General features: G+C 42.6%; 1 protein-coding gene across 1 annotated transcript in view; it reads left to right on the forward strand.

Moving 5' to 3' along the window:
- The first annotated feature begins 922 nt into the window (after positions 1-922).
- AGO2 (argonaute RISC catalytic component 2) overlaps positions 923-16,343 on the forward strand; it is a 111,506-nt gene continuing 96,085 nt past the window's right edge. The window contains exon 1 of the mRNA XM_048841749.2: positions 923-1,112. Coding sequence (XP_048697706.1) covers positions 1,064-1,112 — 49 coding nt within the window. The 5' untranslated portion in view covers positions 923-1,063. The remainder of the gene's footprint in view (positions 1,113-16,343) is intronic.

Below are 16,343 nucleotides of genomic sequence, written 5' to 3' on the forward strand. Positions count from 1 at the left end.
CCTTCTCCTGTTCTTTTTTGCTTCACACACAGTGATTTATTTTCTTAAGGACTGAAATACTTTCTGCTAATGAAAATCTTTGGGCTCAGACTACATGATCTGATGAGGCCCCTTTGATGTTAAAGTCTATGAAATGGGCTGATGGCTTCTGGTCGCCCCCAAAACTAGTAGCTAGGAAGGCAGGAAAGGCCCCTATTGTCTGCACATAGAAAACATGAAGTGTGTGTGGGGGGAAGAACTGGAGCCGGGGGGGCAAATGAGAGCATGAGCTAGGGCAAAGGTGGGACAGGAGCTGCAGGCATGCTGAGAACAGATGCAACAGGATTTTGGGATGTGGGGGGAAACTACAAGGATCAGCATTGCGAGTGCCTGGGGTAGGAGCAGTTGGGGTGGGCTTGGGTGCTGGAACTAGGGGAGTGGGGTTAGAGTGACCAAATAGCAAGTGTGAAAAATCGGGATGGCAGTGGGGGTAATTGGCCCCTATATAAGAAAAAGCCCCAAATAGCCGGACATTGGGTCAGCTGGTGCTAGTGTACCCGTTAGCCTGAAGGAGTTTCAGTCCTGTTCAGTCGTTTACAGTTTGATTCAATGGCTCTCAGCATCCCGCTTGCCCACTATAAAATTATTCCAGCGCCCCTGGGCCCGGCAGCTATGGTAGTGGGGAAGGAGGATGCCAGTGTCAGCGGGGATGTGTCATTGGCCCGCCCGCCCAGAGGGAAGGATGGGGTGGGCCGCCGCCTCGGGGAGTCGCGGAAGGTCGGTCAGTCGCTCTGCTCTGGGGGCGGCAGATCCGGGACGCTGAGGTGGCTGTCCCCGCTTCCCGCCAGCAGAGGGAGGGACGAGAAGGAAGCCGGAGGGAGGAGCGTCCGCCTCCCCCGTGACCACCCGGCTCCTCCTCGCCCAGTGCCGCTGAGTAACCTGGTTTCCCGGCTCGGAGTCGGCCCTCCTCCTCCCTTCCCTGAGCGTCAGTGCAGCCGGGGCTCGGGCTAGCTCCCCAGAGCCGCTGCTGAAGTAGGAACCGCCTGCCCTGGAGAGAGGCGCCGCCGCCTCCTCACACGGAGACATGTATCCGGGAGCTGCCGCTGCTGCCGCCGCCGCCTCCCCCGGACCCGGTGAGTCCCCAGCCACCCGCTGCTCCCCGGCTCGAGCTGGGTTTGAACGCGTGGGACCGTTGGTGCGTGAGCCACTCCGGCAGCGCGAGACGCAGCGCGAGTCCCCCGCGAGACGGGGCTGGGGGTGGGGGGACTGTCTGGGGAGAGTGCGCGAGGTGCCAACCGCCCGGCCCTGGGGGAAGGGGGGCGTGAAGCACTCGCGAGCCTCAGCGCGCGCGTCGGCTCCCCACCCCCGGCCGGGCCTTATGGAGTCTCTCGGAATGGCCGCGCGGCCCGGCTGTGCGCTGTAGAAGCGGGCGGGGAAGGAGGGGTCAGGCCGCTGCCGTCCCCTCCTCCTCAGGGAGGGATCGAGCGAGCGTGCGTATCCTGAGGCCTCTTTGTGGGCAGGGGTCCCTTCCTCTCTTTGCCGCGGTGGGGGCTGTCCCCGGAGGTAGGGAAGGCTTCGGGTGTAGGCCCTGCGGGAAGCCTGCGGACGCAGGGAGGGGCTGCCCGGCTGCAAAGCGGCCGCAGGAACTCGGGGGGCCTGCTCGCCTCCTTCACCCTGGAGCCTCGCACGCAGACACTGGCACAGTGCCCCGTTGCTGCCCCTGCTCAGGACCTCTTACGCCAGCCGGAGAGGCCACTGGACGTGCTGGGGGCACAGTGCATGGCAACAGCGGGGCCGTTGTAACCACCGCGGTCGTCATGGCATGCACTGGGATGGCCTGTTGCTACCCGCACTGTGTACTGGTGTCGCCAGTCAGGACCCTGCTGCTAATTCCAGTATACCCTGCTGCTGCTTCTGCCAGTACTATATGTGCTGGGGTCACTGCCCAGGAGCATGCCCTGGCTGTCCTATGGACCATCAGGATCACTGTTGCACACACTCGCTACTTGTGGCTGCACTGCTGCCAATATTGGACATGCTGTGATCACCACTGAGGGCACAACCATTAGACGTGCTGGTATTGCCATTCAGGGTCTTGCAGCGCCGATTGGGTTTATAACATTAGTGTGAAGCCCTGCCACCACTGCTGTGGCAGTTGGGTTTGTTCTGGAGTGGTGAAAGTGAGGAGGAATTCACCAGTTCTGGTGGGTGTTGTCATACTAGATCATGTGGTGACAAATAATCTTTCTGGAGAGCTGGAACTCATCAAGGAGAAGACTTAGGGACTAGAGAAGAAATTTATCCAAAACAAGTTCATGTCCCCAAACAAGCTTGTAACTAGCAAGTGAAAGTGTGAGTTTGTGTACCCAGATCATAAAAACAATGAAGAGTAAATATTGATCGGAGCAGGGACTGGAGCCCATGTGTTCTCCTTCCCAAATGTGTGCCCTCACCACCAGGCTATAAGGTCAATCTCGCACTCTCTCTGGGCCAGTGAATATTTAGTTACTAATACAGAATGGAACAGTTTCAGCAGGAGAGATTGAAAAAGATCCACCTCAGAATAGCTAATAACCTGGTGGTTGGGGCACTCCCTTGGGAAGGGGGAGACCTGAGTTGATGTCCCTGTTCCAGAGTGAGAATTCAAACCTGGGTCTCCCACATCCTAGATGAATGCCCGAAGCACTAGGCTATTGGGTGTAAGGGGGGCACCTTCACTTTGGTTTTGTGACTGGCTCCTAAGTCCCCTTATGAATCTCGTCTAAAAAAGCAAAATGTTCTGTTGTGACACTTCTGAAACTTTTTTCCTTTTTTTGGACAAACAGTATGGCAGAATGGATATAAATTCACTAAATGTTTCAGTCAACTCAGATCTGCATTTGTGGTAGGGAGGTGGGGGGACGTTTAGCAAAATAAATTGCACCTAGCTCTAAATTTCATCTCCTAGCAGAGGAGGAGAGTGAAGATCTAGGGGGCAGGGCTTTCCCAATCAGTGAGATGAAATGAAGCTCTCTTTTAGCAAGGGAATGGGAGCTGTGCTTTTCTTTCTTTTAACCCCTGGAGCTCAGGCCTGCTGCTAGACATACTGGGGAAATTGATTATGCTGTGTAGCAGCAGCATCAAACTCAGATTCTGCTATTGCTATGCACCTGTGCTCGTGCCCTGCTAGTGCAGACACTAGTGCTATTACTTTCATCCTCCCACTTACGCACACTGGGGCCTCTGCGTGCATCCCACTACTGCTGCCAGGTTCATCTCATTCACCCTCAATAAACGTTCAAGGGTCATGGCTCAGAATCTGCCATTGCTGCCAGGACTACGCTATCCACTTCCTATTTGACACACCTCCATCACAGTTCTCTACGCTATCTTGCTATTTTTTTAAATGAATGTATGCTGGTGTTACATTCACCCCTTTGAGTTAGTTAGTATATGGTTTGAGTACTCACTACACATACAGCTGGATCAGAGTTGATAGGTGTCCGTAGAACTGCCCATATACATGTCTATCACCACTTAAATACTGTGCACTTAAACCTCACTGCCGTCAGAGTTATCAAACAGTGCTGCTGCAGTATACACACGCAAGTAGCCACCTCCTTATTCAGATTCCATCACCAAACTGGTCTCCACAGTCCACTCAGATCTTGCCATTAGGGTCTCTTGTCCCTTTTGCCAATCCAGTCATTCATTTGCCATAGCATTTGGTGTTAAATCTCCAGTCCCCTCCTGGACTGAGCATTTAAAAAAAAAAAAATTGACTCCTGTGTTGCTGCTTCTTTTATTGGTACTAAATATGGCAACTTAATTCTAACAGGCTGTTGTGTGAGGGGGATTGTGCTTAAAAGGGATTTTGGAAGAGAGAAAATTTGTTTGCACCAATCCTAGCTTTCATCTAAATGTTCTTTGAAAAGGGGATTAGAGAAGGTGCCTTGATGAGGGGCTTCTCCTTCTGTCCTCTTTCCCAAAGTGTTTGTTTTGGATTCACAACTTGGCTGTGACACTTCATGTGAGGATACAAAGCCTGGTGCTTTACTACTTAGTTTTCTCACAAAAACATTATTCAAAAATGAGTTTCTAGAACACCATAGGAAAACCCTGTCTTTAAAAAAAAAAAAAAGGGGGGGGTGGGGGAGTTTGATTGCACGATCTTTAAATTCTGCATTCTAGAAGGCCAGGGCAAGTCAAGAGAATATAGTACTATTCATTAAACTAATGAATCTTTATATTTTGAGTAACTAGTAATAAAAGAAGTAGTAAATTTAATCTCTAAACTTTTAAATTACAATATTTAGGGTGCCCTGATACCTCCTAGAATACTTCAAAGAAAATTCTGTACAGAAACAATTTCTGTAAAGTTTACATCTTAAATATATTTTTTTCTCTCTCGCTCTTTTTTTTTTTTTTTTTAAAGGACACTTGCTTTTGCTTAAATCTGATGTTTGGAGTAGATTTCATAAACATGAGTATTGCTTCACATTTAGAATAAGAAAAAACAGATATATTTGAAAATGCATTCTAAAAGTTTGAGAAACAAGTTTTCTAAGTTCTCTTTAATGTGTCATTGGTTCTCTAAGTCTATCAACAAAGACAAAGTTGTGGCTTTTCATTTGATAAATAACACCACTATAGTAATACTTGGGAGGGTTGTGTCACTTTAAGTTTCTGTTTTCCTCTGTCAACATCGAAATTAACTTTGAGATCTTTCTTGTATGGTTTCTACTCATGTAAATTGCTTTTAAAACTGCTTGTCTGTTTGTGTCATTGGTCAGAAGCTATTCTTGTACTCTAATTCAGAAGGTTTTATTTTAAAAGCTGGCAAATGTAATCTTGACAGGTTTGAAATAATTTTGTTGAGAAATTGAGTGAAAATAGCATGCATTGATTTTTTTTTTTTCTTTTTTCATATCCGTTTTAGTGTAACAGGACTCCAAATATGCTTAAAAATCAGGAGCTCGTGTCTGTTTTGGTGGAGTTGCCACTAATGGATTCTGTAGCCTCTAAAACTAAGTGTTTTTTGGGGGGGGGGCAGGGAGGGGGGGAAGAGATTGTATGTAGAAATGTACAAATGCTTTACCTGGTTTTTGGAATTTGAGGCGATTAGGATGTCTATTTTGCCATTGTGTGACATTTTTTATACTTGGGTTTTTTGTCTTGATGATCTACTATGGGAAGATGCTGGTTGTTGTCTGTTCTGAAAGACCATTAGGGACACGTACTTGAGTTGGCATTGGACCATGCTATGAGGATCAGTATTGTACTTTAAACTAAGTGACTTCAACTGTCTTGTCCTTTAATATCAACTGCAAAGCTTTCCTTGGTTTAATTCTACAAAACAAAAATAATACAAAGAAAAAACCCAAAACCTGTGTTGAGAAATTTAGTATTGCAAGGTTAAGTGCACAGATAACAAAATGTGCATTAAACTTAACTTTACTCTGTCCATTTGTGTGAATACACTGATTGTTGTTTCTCCAACTTAAATTTCTTTCTACAGTCTTAGTTACATGCACAGCACATTGTAATTGTTTATACTCTAAGCTCACAGCCATCATGGTTAATACACCTTTGATTTAGATTTCTCAAACTTTTAAGGTGTATATTTTAATAATTGTCAGCACTAATAGTATGGCTTATCAACCAGCTGTACAGCCTGAAGAGATGAGGTAATTACGGCAGTGCAAATTAAGGTGGCCTATATATGCAAAAACACTGTATTCTTGTAAACTTCAAAGGTAGTATGTTACTACTTCATTTTTCATATAAATGACATGTAGCTTCTGGCGTACAGTACACTTAATATACAGTCGGAGATTATTGTAATGTATACATAAAGGAAGGAAGAGTTAAGGTTGAACTTTCCTGACTTGTGAATGCTTAACTGTGCAACCTTAATGTTCTTTTAGAATAGCTTTTATGTGGAATTCCGTAGGACTTTTTGAGCAAGAGGATAGAAAAAAAGGAAAGCAAGAGAAACGTAACTATTCAGGATTTTGAAGCTCTGCTGGCTTACAAAAAAATTGATAATGTGTATAAATTCCGTTATAGAGAACTAGTTAGTTGAACATCACAGGCAGCTTTGTCCCACACAACTTAGGACTGCAGAAGGAAACCCTTGCCTCCACAGGTTCTGCAGGTGCATATGAGCACAGCTCCCTCCCAGGCACTTTAAGTATATACTAGCTCTTCCTAATCCTGTTGCTCCTTACAAGTTTTGCAGGGACTGAGTCCATATGTGTGTTCAGTGCATTTTAAATTAGTCATGCACACATGCAGCCCTCCTTATCTGTGCATTTCCTATGCTTGGTGAAAAATTTGTTCAGATGACCTGAACATGTACAGTAAGCGATTTTTCAAAAGTTCATGACTAGTCCAAAATAAATAAATATTTTTTTTTCTACAGCACTCAAAGATAACTGACAATGAAAGCTCTCTGCATTCCAAGTTTCAACCTCTATCCAGTGAACTGTAGACCTTGAGCACATTCTCCTTTTTTTAGTACTAGGAAGCATTTCTTCTTCTCTTCATTCAAAAATAGCTGAAGATTTTCTGCTTAAATTTTCAAATTAATTTTCTTGGACTAGAGGCCAGACCTAGAAAATGTCAGCCTGAAAAGTTTTAGAAAGTTATGAACCCCTCAGAACAAAAAGGGTTGGAGTTAGAAACCTTTTTGCGGCTTTTACTCTGGATTCATCACAGGAATATTGTAGTTGCTATACTGGTCTCTCTAGTCTGGTATCCTGATTCCAGTAGGGGCCACTAACTGGTGCTTCAAAGGAAGATGTAAATTTCCCATAAGTTTCTCTAACCAGGGGCATGTAATGGTTGGCTTATATCCTGAAGCAAGAGGGATAATACTGACTGTGGTTTTAATCTACCTAGTGTAATTTTGAATGTTCATATAAATGGCTGTTTTCAACCCAGTAGTCTGTTTCTCTCAACATCTTTGTTAGTGAGCATCACAGGTTATACTTTGTGTAAAACACACTTTTTTTCATTTGAATTTAACATCTGTTGTATTTTTCCTCTTTGATAGTTGTGCAATCAGTAAAATGATCAGACTGAGCTTCTCTATACCATTCATTATTTTATATACCTCTATCTTGTCTCTTAGTTGTCACCTCTCAATATTTCTAATAGTCATCTTGGACATAACTGAAATACTAGACATTCGTATTAAACCTGTCCAGGTACCTTTCTTCACCATAGCCCAAAGAGAATAATTAACCAGAACATCAACAAAACAAAAAACACCTATGGGCCCCAAATACCAGCCCTCTCCCTTCTCCCCATATACTTGGCAGTGAGAAAAACACATGCTTTCTAACAGGCAGTCTTTCTAGTATTTCCTCAGAGGGAAGTAGTTTCATGCCTCTAATTTTTCTTTTCTATTTTTGCTGTATCCCTTTTGAAATGGAGTGATCAAATCTGAGCACAGTAATCAAGGTGAAAGTAAACAATTGATTTAGACAGTATCAGTATAACATCAGAAGTGCTGTCCTCCTAATACAGTCCAACATCTTTGCTTTTTTCACTGCTGCTACATTTTGAGCAGCTGTTTTTCATTGAGCTGTCCACAGTGCTGCCTAGGTCTCTTTCCTGAGTCAGTATAATTAGTTTAGAAAGAATAACCTGAAGTATGCAAATAATGATGGATTCTAATGTGCATTCGCTTGCACTTGGATACATCAAATTTAATCTGTCATAGCACTGCTCAGTTATTTTTGAAGTTCCTCAGTCTTTTGTAGACTTGACTAAACTAGGGCTTGAAATATTTAAAATGACTCAACCTAGCTAGAGGCAGATATGAAAAATGGATGGGACTCCTACTAGTGAGGTCTATGGTTAGCAGGTTCCAGGGGAAGAGCCCAACAGCCCCTGTCCCTAGATGATGGGAATGAAAAACATGGTAGAGTATGTCACTTCTCACAGGTGAAATGAGTATACAAAATGCAGAATAGTACATAATTAGGTCTCGGGTGTTTCACTTTCTTGACAGTAATACTGGTAACAACTTGGTTGCCCTTAGTTAAACTTACCCTCTTATCTTTTGAGGGTAAGTTTAATACATTAGCTTTTCACCTGTGTAGCCTAGTTCAGACCCTCATTATTAAATAGCCTACAAATTCCGTACAGCAGTTAAGCATATGTTCCTCAGGTTCTTACACATGATAACTTATGTACTTATAAGTATATGTGGTGGTGGTTGTTTTTTATCCTCTAACTTTGACCATTGTGAAGGCCCTGTGATTTTTGTGTTTTATTTTTTTGTTTGTTGTTTTTTTGCAGGTACATAATTTTGCCATAGAATCCACCCCTTGCTCCAGAGTCTAAGCTTTGATTTAAAACAAAACATAGGTTGGTCTACACTGAAAAGTTACGTCTGCATAGTTGTCTCTCTTAGGAGTGTGAAAAATCCACACCCTGAGCAGAGGTAATGCGGAGTCACTTGCCCCTACCCCTCCAGATTTCTGCGAGCACTGAGCTGCCCTTACAGGGTCAGTTCACTCTGAGCCCTGCAGCCCCACGAATAGCCCATGGCTGCAATGGCTGGATGATACATGAAACGCTACAGGGGCCAGATGTTGACCAATACTTGTGATTGAGCTTTGATTTAGTAATTAACTAAGGACATTTTTGTGCCAAAAGTACAGTATTGTAAATAGAAACTTGATTGGTCTCTGGCTTCAATAACTTTTATCTGCTTTGTACAGCAGGAAGTTCTTTGACTAAATTTATGTCAGACATGTAATCTCTGCAAACATAGTGGTGAAATAATTAACAGGAGCCTTTTCAATATGCATCTAAAACAAATACAAGGACATGTGCTTTTGTGTGCTAGATATGCTATAAAAGGAATAAAACAATGTTTTAGTTTGTAGATAATTTGTCCTGTCCTCCAAATTGTGATAGGTGGGATGGGTTTGGAAGGAAGAATGAAAGTAAAATTATTCCGAAGGTACATTCATGCAGTGGGGGTGGATTAGTACAAGTACCTGTCTTCTATATTTACAAATTTCAGTGTCACGTAGCTGAAACTACACATGCGTGGTATCTACCAATATTGTTTTTAACAGAAATAGTTAGTAGTTCCTGCTGTTGCCGGGTAGAGCCATGTTTAAAAGTGTTATACTTGAGAAGATGGCTATGAGACCAGTGTAAACTTCCACAGTTTTATATTGGTGTAGAACACGGTTTTGGCTGCCTGATTTGGACAGGGCCAAAATCTTAAATTTGTCTCTGAGGGCTTGTCTAAATTACCTGCTGGCTCGATGGGCAGCGATCAGTCCAGCGGGGGTCGATTTATCACATCTAGTCTAGACGCGATAAATCGACTGCCGAGCGCTCTCCCGTCAGCTCCGGTACTCCACCGGGGTGCAAGGCGCAGGCGGAGTCAATGGGAGAGTGTCAGCCATCGACTTACTGCGGTGAAGACACTGTGGTAAGTAGATCTAAGTACATCAACTTCAGCTACGTTATTCATGTAGCTGAAGTTGCGTAACTTAGATCTATTTCTTTTCCCCCCTCTTCTCCTCCCAGTGTAGACCAGGCCTAAGCCATGTACTTAGACTAGAGCAAGAGTCACAAACTAGAATGCCACATGTGTTTATAAACTGGTTTATAAGGATGCAGTGCTTAGTGTTGTGAGGTGAGAGCAAGAAGTGCCATTATAGCTGGTAATGTCACAGATAGGATATTAGTAAGGGTATGTCTACGCTTAACTGGGTGATTAAGACCTAGGTCTGAGCACTTGGATTCATCCAGCCTGAGTACGAGTGTTCCCGCAGCAAAGCCCTTCCCCATTTATTTGCCTTCACTGTGTCTACCCTCACCAGTGTGTGCGGTTCTTTGTGTTGAGATGCTCTGGGATTTTTTTCCCAGTCAGTTATGTCAATTTCTGGAGAGCTTGTCTGCCCCTTGTGGGGGGTGGGTGACAGAGGAGGGAGAAGGAATTGTGGAAAGGACATTGGAATACTATGAGCACTTGAGTGATCTTGCCTGCATCCTCGCCGCAAATGGGTTGCAGCCTGAACTAAGGCACAGCTTGAGCTTTAACCCGTGCCTCTAGCCACGCAAGCAAGCATGGGTTCAAATAGAAAACAAACATAAACTTGAAGGAATCTGATTAAGCTAAACTGAAATAAGAGTTTACATAGGGTTCCATGTCTTAACTAAATCAGTTTAAAAAACAATTTAAATTAAACTGATGCAACTTTATCATGTAGATAAATGAGGTTTTAAGAATGTAGGAATTGCTATACTGGATCAATATTCTCTCTAACAATGACCAGCAGCAGAAGACTCAGGGGAAGATGCAAGAAACTGTGCTGTAGGTGGATGTGGGATAACTTGTCCTTGCATCCCTTCAAAAACTTGTTTTGGTGTTAGCAGTTACTATTATAACCTTAAGTGATCACTCTGGTTACAGAGTGTATGGTAACACCCATTGTTTCATGTTCTCTGTGTATATAAATCTCCCCACTGTATTTTCCACTGAATGCATCCAATGAAGTGAGCTGTAGCTCACGAAAGCTTATGCTCGAATAAATTGGTTAGTCTCTAAGGTGCCACAAGTACTCCTTTTCTTTTTGCGAATACAGACTAACACGGTTGCCACTCTGAAATCTATTATAACTCTGGGTATTTTTGTTACCTGTATCAATGCTCAGTCTCTGTATGAATCTTGCTAAATTTTTGGCCTCACTGATATCCTCTGGTATTGAATTCCACAGTCTCATTATGTGTTGTGTGAAAATAAATTTTTGTTTCTCAATTCTGAATTTGTTGCTCTTCAGTTCTGGTGAATGCTCCCTTGTTCTTCTATCATGAGACAGGATATAGAAGCTAATGTTTACCACTTATTGTTATGTATACGTTTAAACTCTTGGAGGTTGATGAAACATGAGTTTCCAGACAACTCGGAGGAAGACCATTGAGCTGTTGGAACAGTCCATTAGTGGTTTGGGAGGATTGTGTTAACATTATTTTGATCTCCTCTGATTATAGTGGCTTCAAAGCAGCCTCTCTGCTGGCTTTGTTCTCATAGTTTACCATGGTTTACAGGTGGGTGGTGACTGAGTGAGAGGCAGAATGGCTAAAATGGTTTGCATTCAACTTAAACTTAACATGGTCAAAACTGGGCTCTTCTTTTTCCTTCACAAGCTTCTCCCTCACCATCGATGGCACCACCATCTTCTAAAGTGTTAATATACACAACCTCGGTGTCCTGTTTGATTCTGCTCTCTCTCTAGACACTCGCATCCAGGCCATGTTCAAGTCTTGCCACTTCCTCTGGCATAACACTTCTAAGATCATACCTTTTTATCTTGGACAACAAAATTAAAAGGTAATCCAGACCCTGATCTCTCATTTTGATTACTGCAACTTCTTCTCTAGCAGTGTAAACAACCACTTAGCTTCCCTAGTTTCCATTCAGAATGCTGCAGCAATCATCTTGTAGGCTATTGCTCTTACCATTTCACCCTCCTCGAAATCCCTCCACTGACTACACTGAATACAAGCTCCTTGTCCAGTCTCTTTTTTTTTTTTGTAAGGGAATTCATAACCTCTCCACCCTATCCCCAACCCATCTATTCTCTTAACTTATTGCATCAGCTGCCCCTCTCATTCTGCTGATTGTGCCAGGGCTTTTCTCTTGTTTGCTTGCTTTTCCTGCAAGCAATTTATTCTTTCTTCCATGCTGCTACTCACATGTGGGTTGCCTTCCCCATACTAGACCCTAAAGCTACTACCCTGTCCTTCCCTTTTCCCTATTGTTTCTTCTAGCCATCATTGTTTCCTGTGGTAAATTAAATTGCAGAAAATACTGTCCTATTTTGTCTGTGCATTGTCTAGTATAATGGGGACCAGTCCTGATCGGGCCCTTCAGTTGCTACATTGATATAAAAAAAAGTAATAGTAAAACTGGTGATGGAATCTTGAGCGGAATCTCGTCGATGTCTGCATACTGAAGTTTTCAAGTGCTGTATCTTGGGGCTATACAGGAAGTGACTTGCACGCCTGGCCTGCGGTGTATTCAGTATGTTGATGAAACCCAGCTCCACACTTGGGTTACAACAGACCTGGATGGTAAAGAGGAACAAGTATTCCAGTGTTTTATGAAATTGGAGTGTGGATGATGGTGAGCTGTCTGAGGCTAAATCCAGATAAGACTGAAGTGATGTCGGGGGCACCAACTGCAGGAGCTTGAAAGTGTAGCAAATGGACAATCAACCTAATTCTCAATTACTGAGAGACAGTCTCCATTCATTGCTTTCCACAACCAAATCGCTGTACAACTTTTCATGAGTGATGTACCCGAGTATTTGGATTCTAATATATAAACTCTACTGTTAAATCTATTCACCTAAATTTGGGTTATTGCTGATTATGTACTCTGTGTATCATGACTTTTAAAAACAAACTTTGTATTTGTGGATAATCTAAGCACTATACTCAGATGTACAGACACTCTTTTCTCAACCTATGTATTATATAATTTTTTGTACATTAGTTTTAATTTTTTTTAAATCTGTAGCTGAGGGAGCACATCCACCATTTCTGACTCAGATTTACAATCTTGGAGTTTTGCTTGACTCGTGGCTACTTTTTAGGAGATTAGATAGCAGCTGTGACCATATCTGGCCATGTTCTCCTATGTGTGGCTCTATGAGTGGCCAATTTAAATCTTTCATGTGTTCATCTCGAGATTAGGTTTCTGTAATATGTTGTATGAGGGGGCTACATACTGGGACAATTCAGAAGATCAGACTAATGCAGCTGCTTGCTTGCTGAGTAGTATGTCCTGTAAGGAGTTCACACTACCAGTGCTCAGAGTTGTGCTGACTTCTGTTAAGTTTAAGGGTGGACTTCAAGGTGCTGGTCTTTAGCCCATAAAGCCCTAAATGATTTGGCCACTTGAGTCCTCTTGCTATATTCTCACAATTGAGATCAGTGGAGATGCATGAACTGGAGCTCACTTGATACGAAATAGTATTATTGTAGTGCCTAGAGCTCTGGCTAGGTCCCAGAGAAATTCAGGAGGTAGAGAACAAGAAAATAAATCATAGGGGAAAATTTATTATAAAATAATTATCACAATAAAGAATACAGTTTTATCCTGTACTGAAAATATTCTATTATAGAAGGTTCTTTCTTACTGCCTCTATATAGTGATGTAGAAAACCACAACATTATCTCTTGAAAACAGGGTTACACATGAGTGGGTTTCCTGTAAACTAAAGACATGCCCACATCTGCTTTCACTATCTAAATAGATTAAATACAACATATTAAAATTGTAGAGCTTTATTTGAAGTTAGGAAATTCAGAGTTAAAAACTGAGTATATTTTAGCTATAAGTCACCTTGCCCTTGCACAAGGCTTTTTCAATTAGGAAGGCAGGTATTACTTTTGATGCATCCCTTATAAAGGGATCCTTTCGTGGATTGAATCACCACCTAAAGTAATTTTAAGTGTTTGACATTATGTGAGTGGGGAAGACCTAGAAACTCCGCATTCTTCTGGACCCTATTTTTCTAGAATATAGAAAAGGCAATCGCAGAGAGTGGAAACTAAGCTTAAAAACTCTGAAAAGCCTGCTCTCCTGGTCTTATTCCACAGGAAGGTGCAATAATTTGTTGTTTGGGGCAGGGCCTTATTGTGTTTGTACAGTGCTTAGCACAATAGGGTTCTGATCTTGGTTGGCGTTTATAGGTTAGGAAAAATGTCCTAGTGGACAGGGCACCATACAGGGACTCTCCTATAGAAGACTCTCCTTGATCAAGTCACTTACTCTATCCCAGAGGTTCTCAACCTTTCCAGACAACTGTACCCCTTTCAGGAGTCTGATTTGTCTTGCGTACCCCTATGTTACACCTCACTTTAAAAACTACTTGCTTATAAAATCAGACATAAAAATGCAAAAGTGTCACAGCATGCTATTACTGGAAAAATTACTTACTTTCTCATTTTGCCATATCCTTACAAAATAAATCAATTGGAATATATAAATATTGTACGTACTTTTCAGTGTATGGTATATAGACGAGTATAAACAAATCATTGTATGAAATTTAGTTTGTAGTGACTTTTTATGTTGCCTGTTGTAAAAATAGGCAAATATCTAGATGAGTTGATGTTCCCCCTGGAAGGCCTCTGTGTACCCCCAGGGGTACATGTACCCCTGGTTGAGAACCACTGATTTATCCTGTCTCGGTTCATAACCTGTAAGATGAAGATAGACTTTTACCTCAGAGGAGTGTTGAGGGTAAAATCTCTTAATGACTGTAAGGGCTCAGGTACTATAGTGACATATAAGTACTAACTAATGATAAACTCAGAATAGAAATTCAGTGTTGTCAGTGGCCCTTTTCACATAGAGAGGGCATAAGAAAAACAGAGCTCAACTTGAGGAGTCCTAGGGCTTGGCTACACTTATTTTATAGCGCTCTAACTTGCTGGCTCAGTGGGGTGAAAAATCACCCCCCTGAGTGCAGCAAATCGGAGCACTTTAAAGCACTAGTGTAAACAGGTTCCCAGCGCTGGGAGCTAATCTCCTCGTGGAGGTGGATTACCAGGAATGCTGGGAGAGCTCTCTCCCGGCGTGCTCATGCGACCACACTCGCACTTCAAAGTGCTGCCGTGGGAGTGCTCCCATGACAGCGCTTTTTGAAGTTTCCAGTGTAGCCATGTCCTTAGACCATTGCCAGGAATGGCCTTCCCTTCTGTACTGAGCTCAAGATTGGGGGTGTCCTCCTCTTACCCAAGGCTTCCTTAAGAGCGATGATGACATAGACTATAGTTCTCCCCAGGACCCCTTACTATTCATCATGTTCCTGAAGTGGAGCAAAAAGCCCTGAAGGAGAAGTTAACAATCCTGTAAACAGCCATGTGTGAATTCCTCAGTAGTGATTCACAAGATTAAGAAAAGTTACACCTATGTAATCCTCTCTAGGTTTTCACATTGTGCTTATTGCCATAGTTGTTGAGCGTTTAGTCCTCATTGCCAAGAATAGAAGTTTTAAGAACTCAAATGCAGAGGAAGATTTTTTGGTGGGAATATTTTTCTCTTCTGCCATAATGCCAGCATTTCAGTAAACAAAACAAACCCATCAGAGGCCCTGTCCCTCCCATTGATGAGGAAAAAGGTCTTGAGGAGGCAGAAATTGGGATTTTATTCTAGAAAAACTAACATAATATACCTGATTCTTCCGTTTTTATAGAATGGTGGAGTAGCAGATTCTGAACAGAGAAGGAAACAGTTAGTCCTTTATAGATATAGAAAATTCTGCTTTAATCTTGATTTTTTTATTTATTTATTGGTTCCCACAAAATCAAATCTGTCACAGGTGGCTAATTTGCTGCTTGTTTTAGGCCTAGTTTCAGGTTTTTGGGCACTCCTGCACTCAGCGTTGCAGTGCTTAAGTCTCATTTTCAGAAGTGACTTAGGCTCCAAAGTCAGCTAAGCATTGCTACATTGAGTGCACCAACACTTATACCTTTAAAAAACTGGGCCTTAACCCCCCAAAAAGCATTATTTTTAAGATATAGAAAAAAGTATCATGGCCAGAGATGATAAACAAGCTAAAGAACATTTTCTTCCCCTTCTCAAACAAAGTAGCAGATGAATAAAGAGTGTATGGGGGATCTAATAAGCACCCACCTCTTGTTTTGGTGAGATTTGGAACTTTAATCAGTGATTCAATTTAATCTAGCAATGTAGTAATTTCATAATTAAGGTGGCATTGAGAATTGCATTTAAAACAAGATTAAAATTCCTTTTATTTCTCACTTCCATGATTGAATTAATCTCTATATTTTAACACAATAACCCCTTCTTTAGCTAACTTTTGAAAGTAGGGAAATAAGTTCTCCCCCTACCACCTCTTCCTGTACTGCAGTGCCGTTCTTTAGCCAATCTACCCCCCCTTTAGCAGCACTGGCAGGGAGATAAGCACGTAAGTGACATGCCTACCCAGGGTGAATGGATCAGAGTGTTCATGTGGGGTGTTGAGGAAGAGATCAAACTTTTGGGAGGGAAGGGCATGGGGAAGCACTGGTATTTTGCTACTTGCCATAGTTCTGAAGTCTGCTCTACACCTAAAACATAGGTCAATCTAGCTACAGGCCCGTGAACATTTTCATGCTTTGTGCAATGTAGTTGAGTCAACCTAACTCCCATTATACATGCAGCTAGGCTGTCAGAGTTCTTATTTTGCCCTAGCTACTGCGTATCAAAGGGGTTTATTTACAACAGCAATGGAAGAAACCCTTCTGTCACTGTAGAGAGTGTTTATGCCACAACGGCTTAGCTGCAATGCTGTAGCTGTGCCACTGTAGCCCTTGTAGTGTAGACGTACCTT

The sequence above is a fragment of the Caretta caretta genome, chromosome 2, assembly GCF_965140235.1.
Source record: "Caretta caretta isolate rCarCar2 chromosome 2, rCarCar1.hap1, whole genome shotgun sequence".
Classification (NCBI taxonomy): domain Eukaryota; kingdom Metazoa; phylum Chordata; order Testudines; family Cheloniidae; genus Caretta; species Caretta caretta.